The 12,742-nt window shown below is 35.3% G+C and overlaps 1 protein-coding gene across 2 annotated transcripts in view; it reads left to right on the top strand.

The window, feature by feature from the left end:
- Positions 1 to 12,742, top strand: part of VWA8 (von Willebrand factor A domain containing 8) — a 181,831-nt gene that overhangs the window by 68,381 nt on the left and 100,708 nt on the right. For both annotated transcript variants that reach the window (XM_068675481.1, XM_068675471.1), the window contains exons 17-20: positions 276 to 391; positions 1,186 to 1,292; positions 3,389 to 3,495; positions 6,498 to 6,569. In XM_068675481.1, the coding sequence (XP_068531582.1) occupies positions 276 to 391; positions 1,186 to 1,292; positions 3,389 to 3,495; positions 6,498 to 6,569 (402 nt within the window). The remainder of the gene's footprint in view (positions 1 to 275; positions 392 to 1,185; positions 1,293 to 3,388; positions 3,496 to 6,497; positions 6,570 to 12,742) is intronic.

The raw sequence follows: 12,742 nt of genomic DNA on the forward strand, positions 1-12,742 counted from the left end.
GTTTTTTCCCTGTTGCTTATCAAGTGAAATCATAAAGCAAATCTGTAGATAACATCATGATTTCCGTGACACTGAAGTGCTGCAACAAATACAGAATTACAAACATGTGGATTAAAAAGCACACACTACTATAGGAGGCAGAAAGCACTTATGAATTAGGAGAAAACTTGAAATAATTACTTTTGGATTACATTTTTTCCTGACTCATTCAGTTTAAATCCCTGAGATCAATTCCCAGAGATGAAGTAATTAAACCACCTTGCATTTTTTGACAGGCACAGTCCCTGGCTTCATCTTTATCCACTCGACAACTGTTGCGAATTTGTCGGCGACTGTCACAACATCCAGATGAAAGCCTTTACTATGCTGTTAATAAAGCCTGCCTTTCCAGGTACAAGTGCCAGTATGGGTGGAAGTTCCAGAGTTCCTTGGTCTGTTGCTAACATACAAGATATCTTTTAATTCAATTGCTTTTTAGCTTCTTAAATTTTGTCATTTCTTCAAAACTATTTCTGTGGTATTCTCAAACTTAAAAGCTGAGTTGAAATGGTTTTGTACTGTTTTCTCATCTTTATGATGATGTTTAGTGAAATCATACAAGTTAGGTCACCGTTATCAACATCATTTCGCTGTCTCAAAACACTCTGCTTTGAGTTATTTTATGTCTAGTATGGCTGGATGCTTGATGGAGGTTTGGTTTCAGTTCTATAAACTGTATATGAAATTATGAATATAGTGGTTTTTTTTTGTTTTGTTTTCCGTTCTTTTCTATTAAGGAAGGCAAATTTTAATTAACAAAAGGTTTGGAAAACTGATTGAGCCTCAGACTGTATGCCACAGAGCTCTTTATTTCACTTCAGAGCTCTGGGTTCATGGGAACTGAGTCAAGAGTAGAGGTGTTTCCAAATAAACATCGTTTCTATAGTAGCTCTTACTGGTAGTGGAATGAGGATATTACATAATTCCAGTCCTAATTCATCCTACGTTGCAGATTTTCTTGCAATATTCCGTAATACTGAAGCTTTTTATAATGAGCATGCAATTTATACGAGGGCATAGACATAGACATTAAGGGTTTAGAGATCTAAGTAAAGCTTCATACTGGTTTTACATTACAGAAAATACTGAAAACTTGTAAGAAATCTTCCTTAAAAAATGATTTACCTCTTTTATTTCTTCATTTAGGTTTTTACCAAACCTTGCCAGATCAGCTTTACACAAAAATCTCCAGGATTCCGGTATTGAGTCAAGTCCAGATAGCACAAAGAAACTAGAGGAGAAGGATTACACTTGTAAGTTTGTGCCATCTTTTGTCCTGTTCTTCATGAATGTTACTCAGATAGTTCAGCATATAAATGTGTACTAAATGAGCTCAAAATAAAACGTAGTTTGCTTCAGTTACACCCATTTGGCTTTGTTCTATTGGGAAGTTATAACTCCTTAGTATGCTGATACATATGTACTGTCTGCTGCATTCCCTGCCCATGAAATTTAGTGCCCTTGACATGTTTAAGGGTTCCCCAGTCTAACAGATTGATGACTTCAGGCACTTGACCAGCTCTTGGACTTCAGTCGTTGTTGATTTGATGTTTTTTTATTTATTTATCTGTTTTTATTATTATTATCACTTGTACTACTGTTTTGCATGGTTCATAGTTACAGCTTTGTTTTGATCTTAATCTTTCTATGTTATGTTCTTTACCATTGCTTTTTTTTTATCTTCACTGGTAAAATCAACCTCTTTCTCATCAAGACTCTTGTAGGAGTCTTGGGTTGTATTTTGTTTTCATTCTGGTACATAATTCTTTATTATTTTTTCTTCTTTTTTTTTAATTTTTCTTTAAGTTACTGTCACATATCATCTTTATCCAGCATGGCTTTGTTTCTTTACGTCCTGCAACCTGTATTCTTTTGGAAGAGCCTTCAGTACTTCACATATATTTCTGCTTCTGCCATTTTTCTTACTTCTTTCTCATTCCTGCCTATCCTTTGGTCTTCATGCTAATTATGTAAGTTTTGATAACTTCCATAAGGTAGCACACATTGAGTGATCTGCCATTTTCTGTTCACTAAACTTTTCCTTTCAACAGCTTTAATCTGTACTCTATCAGTATTATATTTGCTGTCATTTCTCTGTATGGACATTCTCAGTTTTCTGATACATTTGACTTTTATGTTTTCAGGTAGATCTCTACAGTAGCAAACAAGTCTTTTGTCCGAATTAACATAGACTCTGTTTTTATATTTTTTTTTTATGTAGGTGAAAAATATAAAAAAAAAAACAAACAGGCATAATACTGCATGAATGGCTGCATAGGTGTATGTATGCATGTCTATATGCATATATATCTCTGCGTAGGTATATATAATACTATGATATGTAGAATACATGTGTTATTGATAATGCATGAATGGCTGCATATGTACACACACTTATAGCTGAATATATAATATGTAATATTGCATTATAGTGTATATAATGCATTATATCTATATTTGCATTTTATGTGTTTATATATATGTATGTAAAAATTATTTATGAAATAATTAGAAATATTGCCAATTGCATTATGCTATCTGCTTACTATTTTTTTTCCACCCTGATCCCTCCCTTGAAATTTCTTCATGTTTCTCTGTCCCATATTTTAGAAGAGAACACGTTATAATCCTCTTTTATTATTATATAAACTTAACTTCTGCTTTCCTAAGGAAGGAATTTATGGTTTTCTTGGTGTAAGAATTTGTTATTTTTTTTTTTTAAACTTTTTCTTGAAGAGTTGAAGGTCATACCTTCAAGTGCAAATTTATTCAGTTTTCAGCAGGTGTTAAATGTGAAATGTGTCCACTTTCTAGAATTAACCCATTTGGTCAAAAAAGTAGTTCTGGATGCAAAAATCAAAGCTCTAGTACTGGTGTGATGGGTTGGCCCCATTTCTCCTCTGTCCCATCCACACCCTATGTCTACTGGGACAGTTAAAGAAAATAGAAAGAGAATAGAAGAGAGTGAAAAGCTTGTGGGTTGAGGAAATGTGGCCTGACAAAGTTAGTGGTATTCCAGTAACAAAACAAGAGTATGAAGTTAAACCAAGGTAGCTGTCACAGCTTCTAGTGTACTTTATGATATTTTTTACATAAGATCACCTGTTCATCATTTATTGTAGTAGACTTCTTTGCAATTATAAAGAGAATTCAAATTCATTATAATGCAACCTCTTGTTAACAGATAATCTATCAAGCATTCACTTTAGATAGAAGTCATTTACAGCAACCCACAGCCTTGTTTAAATTTGCAAACTTTCACTTGTAAGCATTGGCGATTGATTGCGTGTCTGCTCAGAGGATGGTATAAGTAATGCATGTGCTTGTTTGTTTCCTGAATAATGTCCAGGTGAAATAAACGATGGGATTCTGAAGATAGGATCTGTGACTATGCCAGTTTATAACCCAAGTGAGAAAATGAAAGTGCCTGATGTGTTGTTTTACGAAAATGCTCAAGTAAGTAGAATTTGCTGGCTTCTCAAGTACAGAAAGTTCATTAAATATGTACTAATGCACATATTCATGTTTATTAAATGATATACTAATTTTGAAGGTTATAATTCTGAAACAGCTTCTTTAGGATAAAAATTTTTCCCACGGGATTTGATGCTCATTGCAGATCCATCTTCACTGTGTCCCTTTGAAGATGTCGTAGCAATCCCATTGAACATTCATAAAATGCGAAAGAACTTTGAGTGAACTTGAATTTTATTTAGAATGATTTGATAAGATGCTTTATTGAGTGATTTTATTGCTGCTGCTGACCTGATCGACTCTTGTGGCTGGGTTATTGATTCCGTCCTGATGGAGTGTTTTACAAGCTTGTAATAGGAAGTTTTGCAGGTCGGCAGTACCTGCCTTGTATTAGAATTAACGCTGTATGCTTGAAAAGCAAGATGAAGAGTAATTAGGGCTAGTAGTTAGTTATTAGATAATAATTATTTTATATAACTTGAGTTATTAATTAGTTGCTAGAGTTATTAATGTTAATTTGTTCGCAGTAGCAAAGAGTAAGAGCAATTTGTGAACACAATAAAAGGAAAGGGCTTGGTGACTTTTTTGTTTGTTTTAGTTCCACCCTCTCCCATGTTCCTTTTATAGAGGTAGGTGTACTGCAGCTGTCTTCTCCATCTAGCTTGTGGACCTCAGAATTGTCAGACAAGGTTATCCTTAGCCAGAGAATTACTCTTTGAGTGACTATGATATTTCACTGATAGCTTGTGAAGTATTTTTCTTTTTAGGAGACTAGTGTGAATCTCCCTACTTTGTGAATTTCCTTTTCTCTTCTGCTCTATTTTTTTTCTTCTTTTCTTGCTTGTAATTTCTTCCCAGAAAGGCTATCCTTTCTGCAACATGGCTATCACCTACTGAAGGTGACAGGCCATGCAAGGAGAACAGATGACAGTCTTCTTCATCTTCCCCAGTAACATTTCATGTGAGATTTTGTTCTGTGTTGCCATTTCGGTAAAGTACTTCACCTGACTGTGTTGAAAATGAAGTGAAGTCTTACTAGGATTCATATCTGCATTGCTTCTTCAGTCTTCTTGCTTATTGCTTCAGTAATTATAACTGAACATACTGAAGAAAACTGTGACTGATATTATGCATCAGTTTTGTTTAGGCAACATTTGTTAAAAACATTGCATAGAACAAACTGCTCTGTATCTGCCCCTGGTAGCAATGAATTCCGAATCCTAGAGGGAACAACCACCAAACAACCACCTGTCAGAAGAGCTGTTCCCTTTTCAGAATGAATTTCACTCTTACGTTCTGTATCGCATGTTCCCACTGTTGTTCAGCCATTCAAGTGTGGCAGTGATCGTTTACCAAAACCTGCTGGAGAGCAAATTTGTTTCACAAGTCCAATGCAACTTTTCCTCTCTTGTATCTAAAAATTGCATCGATTTTCTTCTGTGTTGGTTTATTTATATCCCCAGCCCTTTGCAGTGCTGTACAGTGTAATGAAATGCATAGTTTTGGTCTTGAAGCATTACATGTTCCACTGGAATTTAGCATTGCTGCAGTACCTTGTAGTAAAGCTGTTCTGCAAGGAAACCAGAATGTGCACGTATTTGTCCAATTTAGCATAAAACAGAAGTCATCTGAAGGAAATTCTCATGCTTTAGCAGTAGAATCGAAAAATGTAATCAGTAAGTGTGGTAAAACTGACTCGCAGGAATTTGTGCTCTATCTGGTCAAAGTTATTCTCATCAGTGATAAATTGCTAGTGTGTGTGCTTTCAGAAAATACAGTAGTTTGCCTTGAGGTCTTCTTGAATTAATTGTATGTTGAGTGTTCAGTAGTCTTTTGACAAGCCTGGGTAGGATTTTGTGGTATTAAGCTATGTTTACACGAGTTTCTTCCCCCCACCCCCGCCCTCCGTTCTGGAGAGATTTGGAAACCTGTAATATCTTTCACACAGTTGCAAACTGAGTGTTTCTATATGCTCAGAGATTGCATGTGATGTACTGTTTTTTTGTGGGTTTGTTTTTTTCAAAATTAAGTACTAGAGATGGAATGATAATGTGGAAAAACTATGTTTATCTATATGTTTATCTAAAGGCAAGCATTTATTTCTCTAAGTAGCTTGTCTGACCTACTTACAGATGACCTATTTTCACTAGGTACAGTAGAGAAATATACAAGACTATTGCTAGTAAAGTAGTCTGCATTGCCACATTATCCTTAAATCCTTTTGATCCTTTTAAACAAATTATTTGTGAGGAGCATGATAAGGTTGAATTTTGTATAATGTGTGTTACATTTTATAATGCTGGATATGTGTAAAATAGATGTTGTATTTTGACTTCAGTTAAGCAGTCTAATTTAGAATTTGTAAGAAACACAATAAACACCATTAGACTTGAGCTTGTGTTTTTCTGTCCTTATTTTCCTTGAAACTAAAGCTTAATTATGATAGGAAAGTGTGTTTGTTATTAAGCTAGACTTGGTGTTTAACTTAGGAAAAAAAAAAAAAAGTATTTAATGTACATATTCATGTCATCTCCCTTTTAATTCCCTGTTTGGTTTCTTTACAGTTCTACCAGGATATATTTTGCTTCCTGCCTGTAGAGTTACTGGAAAATTGTCATATGTGTATAAATGAAAGTTCTTATGCTCTGGGTGACAAACGTTCACCTAGGCTAAAAAGAAAATGCATTAGGAATGATTACAGAGGATGACACAGTTTGGAAAATCAAACACCCAGAATCGATCAGAGCAAAGGAAATGCAGAAGTAGAGTTTGTGTTTTTGTTTCATTATTTTAGTCACTAGATAGATTGCTTCTGCTATTACTGGCTGAGAGACACTGGCTGTGTAGTAAGTAGTGGTTAGTATAACTTAAAAAAAAAAAAGGCCCCAAATCTTTAAAGTTCTTGTTTACTATTATTATTAGGGAATATATACACTTTTGAGAGTATAAAAACAGGAGTAAAAATCATGTTTTTATTTCTCTAGCACATGCTGGTAATGGAAGATATGCTAAAAGACTTTCTGCTGGGAGAACATCTTCTTTTAGTTGGTAATCAGGTGAGTTAAACGTTTCTTACAACTCATTATTTAATAATGAAATTAAATCTCTGTTTTGCTTCATTGAAATTGCATCCATTGGTACTACTGAGGTAATTTACATATTTTTGACTCTTTATCTATTAACATTCACTGGTTTTATGAGCACATATTGGTGGAAAATGTAAATGCCTTAAGTGTTATTTTTTGTGTTCTGTTGTATGTTTTTACATTGCTGTCAGAGCAGGAAGACAAAATATTAATGGCTATGTTTAACATAATTACCAATAAAATACTTGGTCAATTGTTTTGGTTGTTCTTCATAGATAAGTAGCAAAACCTCTTCTTTAAAATTTCTAGTGAGGATAAGAGGTGTAGAATTAAGTATTATTCAAATGTATTTTATCTTTATTGATTCAGAATACTGGTTTTCTCTAAGGTGATACAGATTCACTTTCTTCTTTGGTACAAAAAACCTTATTTGGTAAAAAAAAATCTTCTTTTTGGTAAAAAAAAAATCTTCTTTGTTGTTGGAGACTGTATTGTTGAGATTGTATGGCCTGACATTCTTTTAGTCAGTCACTGCTGTTTCATGACACCTTCTAAGAGTTCATAGTCTCTCCAAAGTTAGGTATGGGCACATGTTCTCTTACTGGGTATGTTTAAAAGTCTTCGTTCTTCAAAACCATCTTAAACTATCAGTGGAACTGTCAGATGACTTAAACAGAATTATTTGCTTTGCCAGTTAGCTCTAAAAAAGGGTTTTTGTTATTATTTCTGTATGTTTAAAGTGTTCAGGAAAGTGATTTCCCAAGCTACCAGGTTGATTTTTCTTCCCCTCATAAAGTAATCTTCTCCCTTTGGTTTAGCTTTCCCATAGCATGGTTACAGTAATTTTGTAGCAGATGTTTCTCTTTATGTTTTGCAATAGCCTTTGGAAAAAGTCTAACCCAAAGCACTAATGGTCTAACCTACACAGCAAGGAATGCAAAATGGTAATTGTTGTTAAAGTGCATCTATTAAAATTACGGCATATGTTTATGTGCAGTCTTACTTATTTAGAGTCCTTTTTAAGAGCTTGTATTTGAGATTTCATACTTCAAACCTCTGTAGACTTTTGCTGGATGATGCCAGGTTCTCCCAAAAGATGTCATATATTGGTAAATGAAATACAGATTTCATAAATTAAAAAGCAACACTCTTTCATAAGTGAAATATGATCAGTTTTTCCTATTCCATTAATAGTGCCACCTACCAAGTTGTTACTGAAAACGTTGTATAGTACAGGTTGCCTGCAGGACCTGCTGTCCAAGGTTCACAGTCCCACAGTGTCCAAGTGAGAAGTCTTGGGGACAGCAGCCAGGTGCCCGAGGATGCCAGACAGGTCCGCAGCGACGAGCCAGGTCTGAGGTGAGGTCAACAGGTCTGGGCTGGGGACAGCAAGGTTCAGGGCCAGGCACAGCAGAATCACAGTGTAAATCAGGGAGGAAATGAGGAAAAGCCTGAGTGTAAATGCAACTCCTAAACAATGGGGAGAAAGGGGATCTCAGCAAGGTTACCTGGGGCTTGCTCAGCAGCTATCAGAGCTGACCTCCAAAACAGACAGCTAAAACCCTAGGTGGGGCATGGAAGAGCTTGTAGAGCCTGGTGGTACACTCAAACCCCTTACACATTTCATATGTTGTACCAGCTTGACAAAAAATATTGAAGACTACATTAGTGTGATTTTTGTTTTTAAGGTATTTTTCCAGCAGAAATATATTCATCTTTAATAATTTACTCTGTGCCATATTTTCTTAAAGCTTACGAAACTTGTACTGGAGACAGTGTTAAAAGATTTAACCAGGTGGAAGGTTTGGAACATGCTGCTTTGATTTTAGACATCCGCTCAGTTCTGCCATTAAAATTGATTGGTTTGCTGTGATTTGTCCTTGGCAAATCTGTAATACTTATGGGTTTTACTTTTTAATTGCTAACATACTTTCTGAGTACATCCAGGTTTATTCTTTGCTAATTTGTTCCACTGTTTCTGTGTGTGACTGAGTTAGGCCAACTGACCTTTTTTTTTTTTTTTAAATACTGTTTTTAAGTTCGAGCACTCTATTTGCCATTTCACGGTCTTTTGGGACCGCACCAATCACCCTTGATTTTTCAGATGTTTACTAACCATTTAGAAATTGATAGGGTAATTCCTTAAGTATATTACTGAAAATTTTTGCAGCATGTGATGCATCCTGTACAAGTACTGCAAAAGCAACTGTATGTTTTCATGTGAAGTGCACATTATCTTCCCATTGAAGATAATACAGTTTTTATCCTCTTTTTGTAAATCATATGATTTAAAAAAAAAAGCTTTTGCTGTTCAGTTACTTTAACAGTTTAATCTGTAATGAGAAGGTAGAATGTAATTACCATGTGCTTGATACATAATTCAGTGTGTACCTGTGTTTTGCATTTGGAAGAAAGAAATGCTGTTTTTGTGTGGAGATGCAAAATGCTGGTTTGAGTTCTTTTCTGTTAATACTTCTTGTTGGTGAATGAGTAAATCGTGGAAAATCAGTGTAAGTAACTGACAATTCAAATACTCTGAACCTAGGTCCTTCAAAATACATGACTAATATCCCTTTGAATGCCTGTGTCATTTCCTAGATATTTAAATGAGTTGGCATGTACCGTAGAACGTAATTTGGTCCATCAAAATTATGACTACATAAGTGACTATCTCCTTTCAATTGCTAATGATTGTGCAAGGCTTGATCTATAGTCTTTCTTTACAGACTAGATTTGGTTTTCCTCTTTTACCTCCTTGATTTTGATAATACATATGGGCACACAGTTTCTGTTAGCTTTAGCCCATTTTCTTGATTTCTGAGTTTATAATTGCAGTGTCTTCTGCCATTTTTTTAGTTGTGAGCTGACTGGAGAGAGTCCTTTTAACAGGCTTGTTTTCAGGATTTGAACTTTGAAGATTGGTAGTTGAAATTCAGTAAGTCAAAACTAAATGATCTTGGTGGATGTTCTCATCTGCCTTTCTTAATGAAGCCAAGGAGATGTTGAAGGCAAGTGTTGGGTGCTAACAAATCATTAGGAGTTCAACCTCACAAATAAATGACTTTATTCATATGTAGTCCTTGATGCCTATGCGGCCCGGGATTTTGCTGCATACATGTATTATGTGAAAATATGGCTTTGTCTAAATGTTTGCTTGCAATGCTTGTTGATTTATTTGGGTCGCAAACTGGAATGTGCTTCAATTTGATATATAAGCAAACAGGTTTCTTCAAGTCCTCGGGAAAGGCAGTGGATAGATAAGAATTTTCAGCTGTTGATTAGTTTTTAATAAAAGGCAATGCCAACATTTTAAATACGGTTTTTGATGTTACATCCAGAAACTGCCTGAAGTCTGAGTGTGAATGAGGCCATCCATAGTTTCTCAAAGCAACCATAAACAGCTTCTTTCTTGGCTGCGAGCAAGCAGCAGCTATTTATTGCTCTCAAAGCAATAGGCAGATGACCACAAGAATCCTGGTTAGTAAAGGTTACTTATTTCCAACTTCACAATGACTGTTTATGTCATCATTACCATATAGCTCTTACATCATTCCCTGAGCTTCATGGGACTGAATTATTTTTACTAAGGAAAACTTTCAGGCTATTTTGTTGGGATTTTTTTTTTTTTTGATGGACATTGTACAGATTGTGGATGGGCTACTTTTATAGTCTCCTTAAACTTCCTGCCTTTGGCAAATAGGAGATAAATTATGCTAATAAACAGAATTTGTTTATGTGGGAAAACTTGTAAAATACCAGTGGCAAAACCATTTTTTTGGTCGTACAATTACATTTTACATATAACACTTCCCAGAGAAGAGTTACAAAATTTTTGCATTTGGAAGTTGCCTCAAAAGAGGTGTTGGATGACCTTTATTGGCCATAGGTGAAGTCTTGGCAAACATCAGCTGTCTTTGAAGAGACCAAACAAAATATTCATAGTTCTGAGGGATTTCTGGCTTTCTGGGGAGAGAAGGCTCTGTGGCCTTGTCACTTCTGAAGTATTTTGTAACCATGAAGTACTGAAACACTTAACCCCATGTTAAACAAAATGGAATTATTTTATTTGACCTCAGTCTTTTGCTGTAATTTATAGTATGAGCTGTTCAGATAGCTGATCTCATAAATTGAGCAGGTTCTGCCGTAGCAATGAATACTGAATATATCTGCTTTCACAGTTAGCATGCAGGAAGCATCTCATAAAAAAATGAGTTCATTTTGTCCTTTAGAGTTACTCTGTTTTATTCACTCTATACATATGGTATAAGTATAAATATTTTTAAATGACTGAAGTATGTAAACAAAGGCCCAGGTGTTCTGCTGTACCTTGAGAACTACATGTAATCCCCAGCCACATCTTCATTAATGCTTCATTAACCCTTATCCATTCCATAATGGGTCTTTTAAATAATATCCTCGTTTTTTGAATTGTTCAAGAGAATGATTTAGTTTGAAACAGACCTCCAAGGTCATCAAGTCTAACCGTTAACCTGACACTGCCCAGTCTACCACTAGGCCGTGTGTGTCCCTGAGCACCACACCTACAAGTCTTCTGCATACCTCCAGGGATGGTGACTCAACCACTTCCCTGGGCAGCCTGTGCCAAGGCCTCACACCCCATGTGCAGGCGATATTCTTAGGTGTGTCTTAAGCACTTCATGCCCCTCTTTTTGACTGTACCCTGCCAGCTTTGGTACAGAGTGCTTGTCTTGTGCACAGAGTCTTGTGCACTTATATCATGTGTTGTAGACCTTGCACCATTTTCAAAGTGTAAAGCATAGCAAGGAAAAGTAAGCATTACTGTACGTATTGTATAGACATTACCAAAAATGAATAACTTTCTCTGTCAGTCTTCCTGAAGAATGGACAGAGGAAATGAAATATGCATTGGGACAGCCTCGGTGTTCATCAGGACCGTTCCCTATGTGACATCTTCTGCTTGCTCTTCTCTTTCCACAGTTGCCAGTTGCTCTTTTGCTTTGTAGTTTTCTCCATCAGCAACTTTTACTGTTTTTAAGTATTTGTTACTGGCTAGTCTCTCCTTGAACAATAATAAGGAAGAACTTTTTTTTCCTCTCCTAAATAATTAATATTAAGACATAAGATATGACACTCTGATGTTTATTATTCTTTCATATTGGTTATGTCCACTTTGCAACAAGAAACACCAAGTTGGTAATAAGAATGATCAGATATGCTGTAAGTTACTGATTAAATTACTGCTGAATACAGAGATCATCTAAATCTTGTGCTTCTTCATTTGGTGGTGTGGGAATTTGGATTTTGACTTCGTGTTTTTACTGTTGTTCAAAATTGCTTACTTCTTTTCTCTCCTTTAAGTACTTCACAAGTCTAATTAGACAATGTATATGTAAGGGGAAGTGAGAAAAGGATACGAAGTAGAATAAGAATGAAGGATTCTATGAAGGTGCTAAATATTGCTGTATATAATTAGAAAGAAGACCATGACAAAATCTTTGGCACAGCTTAGTGAAAATGTTAAAGAGGGCCTACAGCAAGTAGACTGTCACAAATATGTTAAAAGAATTTAGAAATGTAATGGCCTGTTGGCACTTCCTCTTCTATCAGGGAGATAAATCAACATGTAATTGCATCCTTTCTTCAGCCTTCTTTAAATGAGAGATCAGTTTCACGGAACTCATGGACTACCACTAGGAACGTATTTTGTTCTTGAAAAATTTAGTAAGACAAACAATAGAATCTTTCTTAAAGATATTTAAAACAATGTTCTTGAATATGTCTTTTTTTCTAGGGTAAGATTCTACTTATATCTTTGTGAAGTTAAATTAGATAGATAGTGAGAGTGTACTAATATCTGTCACCAGCAAAACTAGAAATACCAAATGCTTAGCATCTCAACTCCTCCAGAAATAGTGTAAAGGACTTTGTTTTCGTGCTTCAGCTTGTAAAAATGGACAGCTTCCTCTGCAAGGCAAGAATGTACTAACCTAAACCAACTTTTTTTATTATTATTATCATTATGAGCATAAAGAAATTGAGCTCTACATGAACTAAATTAGGCAAACCGTTATGGTATTTTTTGCCTGAGGAATTCTGTGTGGCAGTTGTGGAAAAATTGGAAAGTATTTGTCTCATTTGCTACAGTCGTAACCACATTTGCA

This window comes from Anas acuta, chromosome 1, assembly GCF_963932015.1.
Source record: "Anas acuta chromosome 1, bAnaAcu1.1, whole genome shotgun sequence".
Lineage (NCBI taxonomy): Eukaryota > Metazoa > Chordata > Aves > Anseriformes > Anatidae > Anas > Anas acuta.